The sequence below is a fragment of the Delphinus delphis genome, chromosome 17, assembly GCF_949987515.2.
Source record: "Delphinus delphis chromosome 17, mDelDel1.2, whole genome shotgun sequence".
Taxonomy (NCBI): domain Eukaryota; kingdom Metazoa; phylum Chordata; class Mammalia; order Artiodactyla; family Delphinidae; genus Delphinus; species Delphinus delphis.
Genome location: NC_082699.1, coordinates 56269392 through 56285306, shown reverse-complemented (window position 1 = coordinate 56285306; position 15915 = coordinate 56269392). Strand labels below are relative to the sequence as shown.

Sequence of the window (15915 nt, the reverse complement as noted above, 5' to 3'; positions counted from 1 at the left end):
AAGGGCAATGGATTTTGAGTCATAGCACTAATGAAACTAACGTTTTATGGCTATTTCTTAGGTTCCAAAAAATAAGAATATATTAAAAAAAGAATGTGTAGAACTGAGTCACTTTGCTGTACAGCAGAGATTGGCCCAGCATTGTAAATCAACTCTACTTCAATGAAAAAAAAAATACACCAGACCATTCACGTGAATTGTCTTACTCAACAATCACAAAATCCTGGGACTTTGGTAATGTTACCAGTTTTTAAATAAAGCTCCCTCTCTCTCTCTTTCTGCATTCCTCATGTCTGTTTTCTCTCTGTCTCACTATAAGCAGTAATGTGCTAATAGCCATTTAATTTAAAACTGTGACTTTTATGTTAATTCTCTTAACTAGAGAACATTTGAAATATTGCAATCAGTTGATAGGTACATTAAAAATGTATATATTAAAAGAGCCCTTTGATTACATTGTTAAAGATAGTATAGATCTAGTCATTCTCCATGCTCAAGTCTCATGGAAATAATAACATCTCACTGTTAAAAGTTGATAAACACATTTAGATAATGATACAGGCATCATTTTTATCCACCAGTGTTGATGTTTTAGGGGTTTCTGTTACATTAAGCTATAAAATGGCACATTTATTGCCATTAATTTAAGAAGATCTTAAACAAACAGCCTGTTATTTAAAAAGCATATGCATTGACATTTTAAATGACTTTCTGGTAATTTAAATTTCTATCATTTTTGCATTAATTACCAAATAATTATTTTAGTAATTTTCATATTAGTCATTATATAAAGTTACAAGTTAATCATTTAATTCTCTCTGTAACTAGTTACTCATTACAGTATGAGATATCATTAATGTTTCTGAATCTTTTTAAGAGGAAATGCTTCAAGAATGTTTTCATCTATTAAAAGCAGGCATGAGAAGTGATAGGACCACTTGCTTTAAGTGTGTGAATTTTAACACATTCCACAGCTTCTGATGAATGTTTTGTCTAGTAAGTAACAAAATGCTAAAATATGATTAGGGGTGCATGCGGGATTAGGGGAAAGGTAGAGTAGCGGTTATACATTAGAAACTATTAAATGTAAGATGAAAAAACAACCAACATGCTCTGCCGTCCTGTCACTAGAGAGAACTTACTGAAACAATGGCCATAAAGTAGTTCATGACGAAACATTCACCAATACAAATGTGAAATAGAGGAAATGTTTTGAATTTTTAATGAAACTAAATGTATTAAAGGGAAATTATTGTTCTTTAATCTGAGTTTACATGCATTTTTAAGCATCAAATTTATGGTGAGAGAAAATGTTGATTGTTGTGATGTCATAAAACAAAGTAGCTACATAGCAAAATTAATATATTTCAATACTTTATTGGCTACTCCTCAAATTTTAACTTTTATAAAAAATAATATCTGAAGGACATTAACATTGCATCATCTAGGACTTTCCCCTGACATTTCTGTTTGCTACTCTTATTTAGTTTTCCTAGTCAGGAAATATCTTTGCTAACCACTGGTAACCTTTGCCATAAAGGTATCAACATGTACAGGCAGTGGTTCTCCATTAATTTCCAGGCCTTTAATTCAATGACTTCATAATTATGACACAGTTTTTTACCAGCCTCAACTACTTAAAGCTATCACGTGATCATGTTTTTATCTATTTCACATATTTGTTAAGAAATTTATATGGGCATTGTGGAGAAAAAAAGATGGACTAAATATGCATTTTTGCCCTTCATGGAAACATCATTTCCCCTATGGGAAAATCATAAGGAGAGAGATAGACTGGAGTTGGAAGTTATGGGTTTATATCTTTGCTCCACTGCCTACCAGCTGTATGGATTTAAACAATTTACTAATCAATTCTGAGCTGTGATTTCTTCAATTGTAATTCAGTGAAAATAAAATTACACTCTGGTATTCTTTAAAAGGAACATAAAATGTCATTCACTATGCAAATTTATCATATGTCAATAAGAAGGGAATATAATTGATAAGGTATAAAACAATATATAAAAAACTAAATTTCACAAATATCTGAATTCCATGAAAAATATTATGCTTATCCATAAAATATTATGATTTTACAGTACATAGAAAATGTGTTAAATTCAGGTAAAATACCTGTATATTTAACTACTGTAATTTATAACTCACATTGAAGATAAAAATCATATTAGTTTTACCTGGAAAATAAATGTTTAAATTATATAGTTATATCCTAAAAGATATTTCAAATAGGTATACATAAAATATATGGTCTCCCTTTAACTCTTGAGATTAATAACATGGTAAAAAATAACTCTGAACAAGAGTCTCTAAATAGACTATTTGGATTTTCTTAACAATTGGCATTTCTTTACATTCTCATGATTCTTGAAAACACTGTTCAAAGAACAAATTTTTGGTTTGAAAAAGAAAGCATTATGATGGCTTTCACATTTTTCTATCATTCCAGTTCATTAATTTAACCATGTTAAGAGAGCCTCTTACATGGAATGCATTGCATGAAGAACTGGTGATAAACTATTGAGTTCCAAGCATTGACTTCAGGAAGTTTAGTGCCCAAAGGAGAAAGAGAGAAGCTTAATAAATAATCACACATAAATATTAAATTATAAAATGAAGTCTTGTAAAGAAAAGTAACTAATGGGATTCATAACTTAAAGTTTATTTTCAGATCAATCAAGTAATGTATCATGGGAGGGAGTAAAACAAGTTACTGTAAATCCTCATAATGGTACAACTATCATGAAAATAAGTTTAAAAACATACATCTTCCATCATTTACTGAAGTGAAAAAGAAAATTAAATCTTCCATTATACAACATGCCACTACATACTGAGTATTTAAGGATAACTGGAAAAAAACTTGCTTTTGATAAGTGGGAAAAATTCTTCACATTGTCCTCTATCATTTGGAAAATTTAATGGTAAAAGGTTCTAAGTATTGCCTAAAAATATTGGATTATTTAATGTATCTGAACAAGTATAAAAATCTGAGATTGCATGTAAAATAATTTGTATGTACATCAGTAGTTCAAATATTTAATATTTTGATTTAATAAATGTGCCAAAGACAATGAGAGGATAAACAGGGTGTTCACTAGAAAATGGGACAAAACAGTATGTTGTAGTCTTAGACCTGGCCCTATTTTGAACTTGATCCAGTTGTTTAATATCTCCCAGTCCCTTATGCCTTCTAATCTGAGGGTGAAATTGCATGTTTTACCTATATAGAAAGGTTTTCAAAACATTATTTTCAAATAAATGTTGCACTGATAAGCTCTGAATCTACTTGTTTTGTATAATATCAACATGAGTCTCAGTGAATTACAGTGGTCACTAGGTTCCATGGGACCTCTATTTTCATTTGTATAATAAATTAATATTTTAGACACTTTTTAAAAATGTGTATTTCAAAGCCCAAAAGAGAGCTATGCATTGGTTTCCTACTGTTGATGCAACAAATTACTGCAAACTTAGTGGTTTGAACAACATACATTTATTATCTTGCAGTCTGGAGAACTGAAGTCCAAAATGTGTTTAAGTGGGCTGAACTCAAGGTGTCAGCAGGACTGCATCTCTTACGGAGGGTCTAGGAGAAAATCTGTTCCTTGACTTCTCCAGCTTATAGAGGCTGCTTGCCCTTCTTTGGCTTGTGTCCCTCTTCTAGCTTCATAGCCAGAAACTGCATCACTCAAACCTCTGCTTTCATTGTCACATCTCCTACTCTCTCTCTGATCCTCCTACCTTCCTTTGATAAGGACCCTTGTGAATACTCTGATCCATCCAGATAATCTAGGGTAATTTACTATTCTTAAGATTTTAACTTAATCACATCTGTAAAGTTCCTTTTGTCATACAAGGTAACATATTTAAATATTCCAGGGATTAGAGCCCAGGCAATTTTGGAAGGCCACTTTTCATAGTATAATATCATATATAACATCATAACAGTCTGGTTATAAGGTAAATAGGTTCTCAGACTTTTTTTGTTGCAAAATCATTTGTCCTTTTTTTTCCCTGACAATGTTTCTTATTTTTCTGAAAAAATACTCTGAGCATTTAAAATGGGGAATACTTTATTTTTACATCTTTATATCAAGAAATAATGTTGAAAAAATCTAGAAAATTATTTAACAACCCATTAGTTCCCCAATTACCCAGAAATTCTAGTACTAGGTATATTCTCAAGAGAAATATGTATAAATGCTTACAAAACATGTAACACATGTTCATAGCAGTATTATTTATAAAAGAACCAACTGGAAAAAAAAGTCCACCAACAATAGAATGGATAAATAAATTGAAGTATACTCATAAAATGGAATCCTATAGAGCAATGAAAATTAAGTTCCATACTACTGCTATAATAATACAAAGGTAATGTTGAGTCAAAGAAGCCAGAGGCAGAATAATTTTATTATATGATTTTATTTATATAAAGTTTTAAGACATGGAAAACTAATTTGTTTCATTAGGAGTCCGGGACTGCACCTAGCCTCTGATATATACCCATTATGGTAGGCAGAATAATGATTCCAGAATAATGGTTCCCTCAGAACCTGCAAATATGTTCTATCACATGGCAAAAGGAATTTTACAAATGGAATTAAGATTACAGATGTTATAATAGGAAGATATTTGAATTATCCATTTGGGCACAATCTAATTACATGAGCATTTAAAAGCAGAGGCAGAAGAGGCAGAGAACTTCTTCCAGCCTGAGCAGCAGAGGGATGAGATAGAAGGGGAAACCACAGATATCTGAAGAATAAGAAGAACTTGGACTGCCATTGCTGACTCTGGAGATGGAGGATGGGGGCCACAAACCAAGGAATGCCTTCAATTTCTAAAAGCTGAGAATAACCCCAAGCTAACAGTCAGCAAGGAAAGGAGGACCTTAATCTTACAATTTCATGAAACTGAATTCTGGCAATAGCCTGCTGAATTTGGAAGTGAAGCAGATGTAACTGCAGAGTTTCCAGAAAGCAATGCAGCCAAGCTGACACCATGATTCCATTCTTGCGAGACTCTAAGCAGAGAATCAGTTGAGTTATGCTCTGCCTAGATCCACGTAACTGTGAGATAATAATGGGTGTTGTTTAAGTTTGTGATAACTTGGATTAAGTATAGGAAAATAATATGCTTGTTCTTTATAAGAAAACTAGGCACATAATAAAAATTTACAATATCCGACCATGAAGCAAATTTGAATGAATTTCAAAGGATTAAATTCATAGAGAAAATGTTATCTGACTATAATGTAAATGAGATACACATTGGTAACAAAATATAACTAAAGTAACCCATATGTTTATAATTTAAGCGATGTATTTCTAACCATGGAACAAAGAGGAAATCACAAAGGAATATAGAAAAAGTTTGACTAGGTCCCTTGCAGGGTGTAGCTTATGCAGCAAAAAGAGGAAAATTTAAAGCTGTAAATGCTTATATACTCTAGAGAAAATTGCTATGAAAGTGTTTAAGAATGGACTTTTCTGTATTTTCTGTATGTATATATATATATATATATATATATATATATATATATATATTTTTTTTTTTTTTTTTTTTGCCTCACCGTGCGGTATGTGGGAATCTTAGTTCCTGACCAGGGATCGAACCCATGCCCCTTGAAGTGGAAGCGTGGAGTCTTAACCAATGGACTTCCAGGGAAGTCCCAAGAGTGGACTTTGATAAGGATGTTGATGAAAACATACTGAACAAAGTATATATAACCCAAATGTTCATCAACAGTGAGTGAATAAATGAATTGTGGTATATTTATTGCAGTAGATTCCTATACAACAGTGGTTCTCAAAATGTGAACCATGTATCCTTGAAAGTTCTGAGACATTTTCAGGGGGTCCATGAAATCAAAATTATTTCCATAATACTGTTGAGGCATTATTCACCTTTTTCTCTGTATTGGCATTTGCCCTCATGCACAAAAGTAATGCTGGGTATAAAACTGCTGGTGCATTAACACAAGTCAGTGACTTCAAACTGTACTAGTAATCATTAGTTATTGTATTCTTTACTGCCACACACTTGCAGTGCCAAAAAAAAAAAATCCAATTGTACTTAAGAATGTTCCTGCTAAAGCTATAACTAATTATGTCATTAAATGTCCACCCTGTAATACTCCTCTTTTTAATGACCTGTGCGACAAAGTGGAAAAAAATGAAAAAACAACAAACAAAAACCTTTCTATGCCTACTAAAATATGATGGTGTCTGAAGGAAAAATAGCTTGAGTTATCAGCTGAACTAGCCACTTTTTTCATGGAACAAACTTTTTATTTGAAAGAATGATTAACAGATAAACTATGGTTAGTCACACTTAGGCATTTGGTATCTATTTCCCCCCTGCCCTTCCGAAAAATATGAACCTGACTTGTTACTTCAAGGAAAACAACTGACAGGATTTGCTGTTAGCGATAAAGTCTGAGTTTTCAAGTAAAAAATTAGAATTTTGGAAAACTTCAATCCACCACTGTAAGCTTTAGAGCTTCCCCAAGTTTAAAGATTTTTCTGATGCGATCAATAGAAATAAAAATGTGAGTTTTAAATATTTTATAATGAAGTGTATTAATATTTGGAAGATCTCTCTGACTCAGTGAACCAATGTATTTCAAATGACCAATGCATGCATAATGTTGAAAAATGCATGAGTAAATACAATCTATTGCAAGGACAAGGTGAACCAAAGGATTTTAATGTTACAGAGTGCAAAAAAATTAGCTGATATGGTTTGAATTCAACATTGTAACTAGTCAAGTTTTTATGTAGTATCAAAGAAGAATAACCACTTTTACAAGCAAAAGCTATTAGAATACTCTTCCCTTTTACAACTAAATGTCTAAGTGAGATCAGGGTTCTTCATACCCATCAAACAAAATAACATATTGCAATATATTCAATAAAGAAGCAGATATGGTAATCTAGCTACTTTCTACTAATGGGACAGGCATTAAAGAGATTTGCAAAAATAAAGCACAGTGTATTCTTCTCGTTTTTTGTTTTAGAAAAGATAGCTATTTAATACTAAAATATTATTTATGTCAACACATAATGGATTTATTCTAGATATTTTAAAATGATATTACTAATGCACATTTTAAAATGTTTCTCAGTTTACACTTAAATAGCGTAAGTATTGATAGATCTAGCCCACAATATCTTTTTGGGGTTCTTAATACATTTTTAGAGTAAGTAGGCCTGAGACAAACGAGAACTACTGCTATTCAGAAATAAAAATATTTGATAATTTCAGTACAGACTAATTCTACCTATGTAATGTTGGGCAAAAATAGCAAGTATATTAAAAAATAATATAATTCCATTGCATAAAATTCTCAATCCTTACTCTCATATTAAGAATAAAAAAATGAGAACGTTACATAAAGGCAATTCATAGAAAATTTTTAAAGTTATTCATCTTCATTAGTTTTATAAAAATTATATCCAATGAATGTGCTTTTTCTTATTTTTAATTTTTCTTTTCTGCTTTATTAAGTGTCAATTGTAAATTATATTTTATATAATCGAGCTTATTATATGCAATAATTTATTAGAAAAATAAGTAGTAAATTATGGGCAAAAATATCAAATATTTGTTATGTAAACTTATGCATTATTAACCTAAAATAATTTGCAACTATTAATTTTAATAGAACTTCCTGGAATCTGATAAAACAAAATCACTTCTCACATGTAGACATTTTACTTTCAAGATTTCATATTTAGATCACATCTCTTCCTTTAATATTAAATTTCCTGAAATATTTCCCACTCATATATATTTTAAACTGTCAGGAAAATTCAACAAAAATGTCTTCTAAGTGTTATTAAAATCAACAGCTAAAATATGCACAGACCCATAATCTCATAACTTACCTCCCAAAGTTTGAATTGATCAATATTTTCATATAGATGATATATGGGATAGACATGATAAACAGTAATAGCACACACACATAAACATATTTATATATACTTATAGCAATTGCTTCCGATGAGTGACATGTTCTAATCAACATGTCATAAGTTAATTCACACCACACATACTCACAAAGCTTAGGGATTTGATAAAATGACTTTTAATACTCTTTAACTCTATTAGGAAAAATGTCTATAGCTAATAATTAATTCTGTTTATGTTTCAGGTTAACAGGATTCCATCTGCCACCACCAGTGACAAGTACCAAATCTGTGTTCTCACTACGTTTGACCAGTGATTTTGCAGTTAGTGCTCATGGATTTAAAGTATACTATGAAGGTAAGTGATGGTAATATAAAAGGACCACTGCCCAGTTCAATGTAGTAAAACCAAAATTCTCCAGGGTAAAAACAGAAGAAAAATCACCAGGACAGAAGTTATAGTTCATCCTGCTACATCAAATCTTATACCAAGATTCACTTTCTCAATAATCATCAATATATAATAAAAAGCTAGAATTAGTAGGCTTTAATGTTTCATTGCAGTGTGCCTAGACAGAGGAAAATCTTGCCCTTAAATCTTCTTAGAGATGAGACCATGGCATCTCTATAGGTTTAAACCTTAATAAAAGGGAACAGAATCTGAGAGTAAAAGGAAACTAGGCCTGATTTGAGATTCAGGCATCACAGACTCCACCCTATTCTCCTCTGTTCTTTGCCTCTCTGCCATAAAATAAACTGGTCATTTGTGTTCTCTGCAAGTTAGAATAAAGAGAAAATTCTATTAAGAGACAAGAGTTGACATTTTTCATTTTAAACCAGTATTTCCAGTCCCACAGATCCATAATCTCTTAACCACAAAGAGGAAAATAAAGAAGCACTTGAAACTGATGTTTTTTATCTGGAAGTTTGCTACAAGCTCACTTAGTATCAAAACCTGAACTTACTGGAGGTCATTTATAATCTTTATTTATCCCACATAGTGTGGGTACTCATGTTTCACTATACAATTATTGTTTCATAATTGGGTGACACCACAGGCTCTGCTGATGGTGTTAAAAATGTACAGAATCTGTATTGTTTTCCCTTTTTAAAGTGTAAAAAAATCTGAAGGTAAAAATAACCTGTTCTCAAGTGCTTCATATTGAGGTCATGTAGTTGTAATTTCTTCTCTATGTGACTTGACAATAAAATCTCACCTAGTTTAGGGAAGGGTCCCTTCCTTACCCATAGGAATAGCATAACAGAATTCAACTCGCCTCCCCAGGTCCATATTACTGAAATGCACCACACCAGATGTAACATCATGATAAGAGATATGTAGCAGGGGTGGTTACTTTCTAAAGCACATAATAATTCAAAATATAATATGTTTAAAGAGCACACTAGAAAACAATCATATATAAAATAGAATTGCTTTAGTATACAGATTAACAGTTTGCATGTGGGGAAAGTTTTAAACTGAAAGTTTCATCTAGTGCTTTCTCCCTAGGAAAAAAATACCTGTTAGCAAACTGTTGAGTAAAAATATTTTCTCTTTTTTATTATTCTTAATAATGCCATATCACAGCAGTTTTGAACACTATTTTCTACCTAATACATTTCTGAACTGTCTTTCTCTAGCAGGGGAGGATGCATTCCAAGACTTATTTTCCTCCATTGTGATAGTAATAATCATTATTTTTGAAGGTACTTTCACAATAGTTGAATATTTTTATCTTGGCAACTTAATTCATAGTTTAAAACACTACAAACACAAAGGTTTAATTTTAAGTGTAATTTTGGCAATATTGAAGGAGTTAGTAATACAATAGTTTTCTATTAAAGGCTCCATAATAGAAAACTTGCACTCTGTTCATCAAAGTATAAAGATATTTTAGGTTAGTTTATTTTTTCAGTGAATACTAAGTATACTGAAATTGTAGGAACTTGGAAGATGTATTATAATATTGCCATACTTTCTGGTTTGACTGTCAAGTTTCATGAAATACTGTCAAAAATATTTTCATAGCTCTCCATTGTTTCTACATATACAACATTAAATTTCTGTCTTTTCTGCTTCAGTGAAAATGGATTCATATATCTTCATGACATTTCAATGTATGTTTGGGAGATCCTGACTTAAAATATAAGGTACTAGGCAGCTGGGTAGTACTGAGGGATTGGTCATCATCCTGCAGAACATCTTCAGGTATTGATTTGTGATGGGTATCTTCTACCATGTATATTAGTTTTCTATGGCTACCATAGCAAACAACCAGAAATTTAGCAGCAAAACAACAAAAATATATTATCTCACAGTTTTGTAGCTGAAAAGTCCTGGTCGTCTCTGCTAGTCCTCTGCTCAGAGTTTCATAAGGCTGAAATAAAAATGTCAGCTGGTTAGGCTTTTGTCAGAAGGCTCTGGAAAAGATCTATTGCCCACCATTTCTAGAGGCCTCTCTCTTCCTTGCATGTAAGACCTACATTTGTGAGCTAGCCACTGGTGAAACGAATCCTTCTCATACTTGAAATCTCTCTGATGTTCCCTTCTTAGTGCATCTCTCTACTACCTTCTTTTCCCACACATCTCTGACTTCAGCTGGATAAATTTCTTAGCTTCTAAGGGCCTATGTCATTAGATTAGCCTTGATTATCCATGTAGACCCAATCTCCCCAAGTTAAAGTCCTTAAGCATAATTACATGTGCAAAGTCCTTTTTGCAAGGTAATATGATATATTCACAGGTTCCAGGGACTCTGGGGTGTGTGTGTGGGCATGTGGGTTAGGCTTCATTAGTCCTACCACACCATGTGCAACACTATGTAATATTTTACAGAGGGAGTAGCTACAAGCATTTATTTATTTAACCATAGCCAATAACACTGTCAAGGCCAACTGGTAAGTATTGTGAAGTTCAGAAAACTTAGTTTGAAATTTCAAAGCCTGTCCTCTAAATTTACACCTGTATTTTTGTTTTGTTTTGTTTTTTTTGCAGGATGAACCTAATGTCTGAATCTCATTTATTTTCATTTCATCTCCCTCCATATAATCACTTACTAATAATTATTTTCTTTATTTTTTAAAGTTTCCTGAGACTTTGTCCTTGTATACTAGAATTTATGAGATCTCTATTTATTAGTGATATTTGTGCACTTTTCTGTGTTTCTCAAACTGCCAATAGTGGACCACATGTATCAGAATCATCTGGAGAATTTGCTAAAATGTAGAATTCTTGGCCCCAATTACAATCCTGAATCAGACTGTGGAGTGAAGCCGTAGAATATTTGCAATTCCAATTGCAAATCCAATGTAGAATAATTGATAAATGTACGTCATCTGTGATCGTCACAGACCTTCTCTGTTGTACAAACTTCTGCTGTCTTACTTCAGCCCATACACTTTAAAACTGTGGAGGATGATGTCCCCGTTTCACAAATTTTGATTGAGTTTCAGAGCTCTTAACCATTTATCAGAAATGCTTTTAAACTTCTCGAACCTGAAGCTGCGAGGTGTTAAATTTCTGTGGAAAATTTTCCCCATTAATATCTAGCTGAATATATTTTTATTTTTCCTCATTATTGTCTATCATACACTTGAATTTCTTGTCACTGTTTCTCAAAATTCATCTCATAGAACTTTGTTTTCATGTTTCTTAACATTTATAAAAACAAATGAGTAGAATAGCGTTCTGTGAAACAAGTTGGAAAAACACTAGTGTATACTAAGTTGAATAGTCATATAACCATCTTTCAAAATTTGATCAGGATAAAACTGGTACCATCTGTATTCTGTGGAGCACACAATGGAAATTCTCTTTTGTCTTTCCAGATCTGCCAAACAGAATTCAAAATATATTCTAGTTTCTGCTAAAAGTTATTTTGCACAATGGACTCCTTTCACATTTTACTTTCAAAGCTACGTAATCATTCTTTATAGGTGCAAGATCATAAAGATATACCATGGACCATCTTATCACTTTAGAATTGTTTATTGTAGAAAGTAATATAATGCAAGCATATAGTGGATTATATACATATTACATGTAATCATTAAATATTATTATATATTATATGAACTGGTTAGTTTAATGTCTAGGAGAATCTCAATGAATAATTTCAGTATGTATCAGTGATCCTTCAATGATCAGAAACAGACATAAAAATAAAAAGTCTTGAAAATCGCTTCAAACTCAAGGTAGCTATTATGCCCTATTGATGTGTATGACTAAGTAATTAAGATATTACAGGGATAACAATCTCATTTTTAGCAAATTTGCTGTTCAATCATTTTCACATATTAATTAAGAAACATAAAAATTTGTTTAATAACAGTATTACTACTAGGTAACATTTATTGAGTGATTTCTTTGTGTCAATCACAGAGCTAAACATTTTACATGGATTTTTCTCACTCTAGAAAATTATATGAAAAATTGTAATGAGCAAGAATTCAATAAAGCGCTAACCTTAATGTAAAAATATGTTTAAGTACCCTAGAGATATAAACTGTATATATTTTAGAAACTTATTCTATACCTAACTACAAACTAATTCCATTATAAATATATATGACCACATAAAATTTAGTGCAAAAGAACATTACAGAAGAATTACTGATAATGCTGTGTATAAAACAATATGAAATATAAAAGCTGAAATATATTTTTGTGTATATTACATGTGACATATATTCTGTGTCCTTTTTAAACACTTGACGTACAGAAGAATGTTTATACTATTTACTATTCTATTTTAGCTATCCATCACACATGTTTATCAAAAGTTTTCACTTGAAAATGTCAAATGACTTTAGTGATTTTTAATTTTAGGTGTTATTTTTTATTCCTAAGCTTTATAAATTTAAACTGCAGTACCATGAACTTTAATGGAGAGATTACAACTTAGAATGAAGTCAGTTATGCTTCTAGCAAGACAGCTGAATTGTAGCAAGAGAAATTTATGTATTAAAATTACATATATTAGTTTTCTAACAATGAAGGTAGGTTAGGTTCATAAAAGAAGTTAATGGATCTTTACCTTACTTTTAAAAATGAGAGATATCATATTTTTAAAACATAATACAAGGAAATGTAATACGTGCAGAGACTTTTTTTTCGTCTCTTGATCAAATTCAAATATTTTGCCTTTAGGGTTCCACAGAGTCTGGCTAACTTAGGTATTGAAACATCTTAATCCATGGCCTGCCCCGACTCCCCCCCACAACTTTACTTACTTTGGGTAACTTCCTGCCCTGAAATTCGGACTGAGCCACAGGCAGAGGATGAGATTATCCTCCTACCTCCACTCCCACTACTGGTGCCATCCCTGTGCTCCAGCTTTTCTTGGCTTCATTAGCCACCAATGGCCAGGGGCAGGAGCAGGAGGTAGAGCTGGTACCAGGGAAGTAGGATGAGATCCTGTCTCTGTCATTGCCCCTTTGTAGCATTCCCCTTTGGAATCTGGTCCTCCCTTGTTCCCCAGGGTCTAGCCTGGTGGTCTTGTTTTCCATGGCCTGCTCCTCCAGCGGTCCTTGCCTGCTTGGTCTGACACTATGGAAGACAATTTCTCAGGTGGCCTTGATCTCCATGGCACAGTCCTCTGGGCGTTCCATCCTTCATGGCTAGGTTCATTGGAGGTTCTATCTCTGGAATTTTTATCACTGGGAATCTGGCCCTTGGATGGTTTAGTCTTCCAGAGATCTAGGCCACCATACACTTCCCAAGTCCCATCACAGATGACATGGTCCTCTGAGATGTCCCATTCTTGTGAACTAACTCTTTGGCGATCAGGCTCTGTTTGGTCTGGCCCTCTGGGAGACTTGTCTTCAATGTGTAGGTCCTCACGGAGTGTGAGTAGCTGTGTCCTGGCCTTTCTGGAACATTAGCCCTAGGTTTGAGGACTTTGGGGGTCTGGCCCTCCAGAAGTTTTGTCAGCTGCAGGCAGGTCCCTCCAAAGGTCTGTTCACCACAGTCTGGCTCTTTGGTGCACCTCTTTCCTATGGTCTAGTTATCTGATGGTGTGGGCAGCTGTTCATGGGACCCTGTACTTGGCCCCAGCAGTGGTTTTGTCTGTAGTGTCCAGTGACCATCTATCTAAGTCGTGAGTGCCTTCTCTCTCTTGTATTTATTTATTTAATTGAAGTATAGTTGATTTACAATATTATATTAGTTTCAGGTATATGACATAGTGATTCAATATTTTTATAGAATATATTCCACTTAAAGTTACACTGGCTATATTCTCTCCCTTTTAAATTGTTCAAAATCCCAATCTAGAGAATTAACAAAAATCAGACTATTCCTTAAATATCATCTACAGCATGGAGTTAAAAGTCACAGTGTTATAATGAATATGTGGATTTGGTTGGGTATACGCAAAAATTTATTAATTCTCAAGTTTACATCTATTATCCAGGAAGATATACATTTTCATTGTACTCACAACAAAACTTGAATAGTATTCTCAATACTATGAATGCTTTTCGACATTAAGCAATAACTTTTTTTTTAAAAAAAGCAATAACATTTTAAACATTTCCCATTTCTGCACAGTGTGGCACATACAACCTGTACAACAACAGATCTCCAGCCTTATTTATCATCATTTGCCTCAATTCATGAAATGGTCACACGAACATATATTAAATTTCTACATATACTATGGTATTTAAATTGTTCTACCTTAAATCTCCAGTTCTCCTGCTGAGTACACCTGTACAATGTATTGATATTTTTTGCTCATGCTAGGCTCTGAGAAGCTTGAGGGTATAGAAGCTGTTTTACTTGTTTTGTAAATTGCGCCCTATTTTAGCACATTCCTGGTACATTGCAAGCACTTAATAGATGCTTGTTACATTCAAGTAATAAATAGGAATATCTAATACTCTGATCAGGAATGAGGAAAGATTTAATACATCTCCCACTTACAAAGATTTAAAACTCCAGTGAATATGTTAAAAGGCAGTAACCACAGATATTTACATTAACTGAACAAGGTTTAGGAAAAATTTTGGTCTTTTATTTGAGAAAAGCCATAAATGATACTTAAAATTATTTTTACTTTTTATAGATATTTTCTTTACTTTAAAATTTTTAGTTTCCTGAAGTAAATAGTTTCTTTATGAAGCACTTTAAAAATACAAAATTGCCCATATGGCACACAGAGAAAAATAAGCTGAATATAAAAAAATGTTAAAGCCAGTGACATATGACCTACTTAATCTTTGTGCTTCATATGGAGAAGATGGGATGGAATTCAAGATCGTATTTTATTCTCCAGAAGTAGGATGATTAAACACAGTATGTAATCTCATTTCACATGAAATTTCCTTCTTTTATATATGTTGCCAAATGTGTCATATCTGTCAACCGCTATAATTTATCATTTTTATAGGAGTGCTAGAATGAAGTTTAATTGAGACAGTGATTAATATAAGGTTCTAATTATATGTCAAAGTTTTTTTGTGTTTCATACACTCAAAGACTATACATTTGATAAATTGTTATAATTGATAGCATATAGCTCGTGGTTTAAAAGAGAACTATACTATGAGTTTGGTTAAGGAATGAATTTGTGGATTTATCTTGATTCCTTCTTAACAAAATGTAGTAGATTAGCAAAATATAAATTTAAGTTTATTATTTGACTATAAGTATGATGGCATATCACAGAAAATTAAATTTGAAATGGTTTCTTCCTTATAAAAATAATTATGCTCTTTAACAGAGCACCATTTAATGATTAAGAAATAAACATAGGTAAAATAAAATGTGCAAATCAAATATTTCAATGGGAATAATAAACAGCATCAATCATTTTCATTCAATGGGTATATGTACTGTATTAGATAAAATTATTTTTCTGCATGGAGAAATAATTATGTCATCAAATCCCATTTTCACTACTTGTTACACAAGTCTCAGCTTTAAGATGGATTTTTAATAATTTTCCCCATACCACATAAGACAACATAGTTTATC

General features: G+C 32.4%; 1 protein-coding gene across 3 annotated transcripts in view; it reads left to right on the top strand.

The window, feature by feature from the left end:
- Positions 1-15915, top strand: part of CSMD3 (CUB and Sushi multiple domains 3) — a 1080105-nt gene that overhangs the window by 132413 nt on the left and 931777 nt on the right. For all 3 annotated transcript variants that reach the window (XM_060035246.1, XM_060035245.1, XM_060035244.1), the window contains exon 3: positions 8183-8295. In XM_060035246.1, the coding sequence (XP_059891229.1) occupies positions 8183-8295 (113 nt within the window). The remainder of the gene's footprint in view (positions 1-8182; positions 8296-15915) is intronic.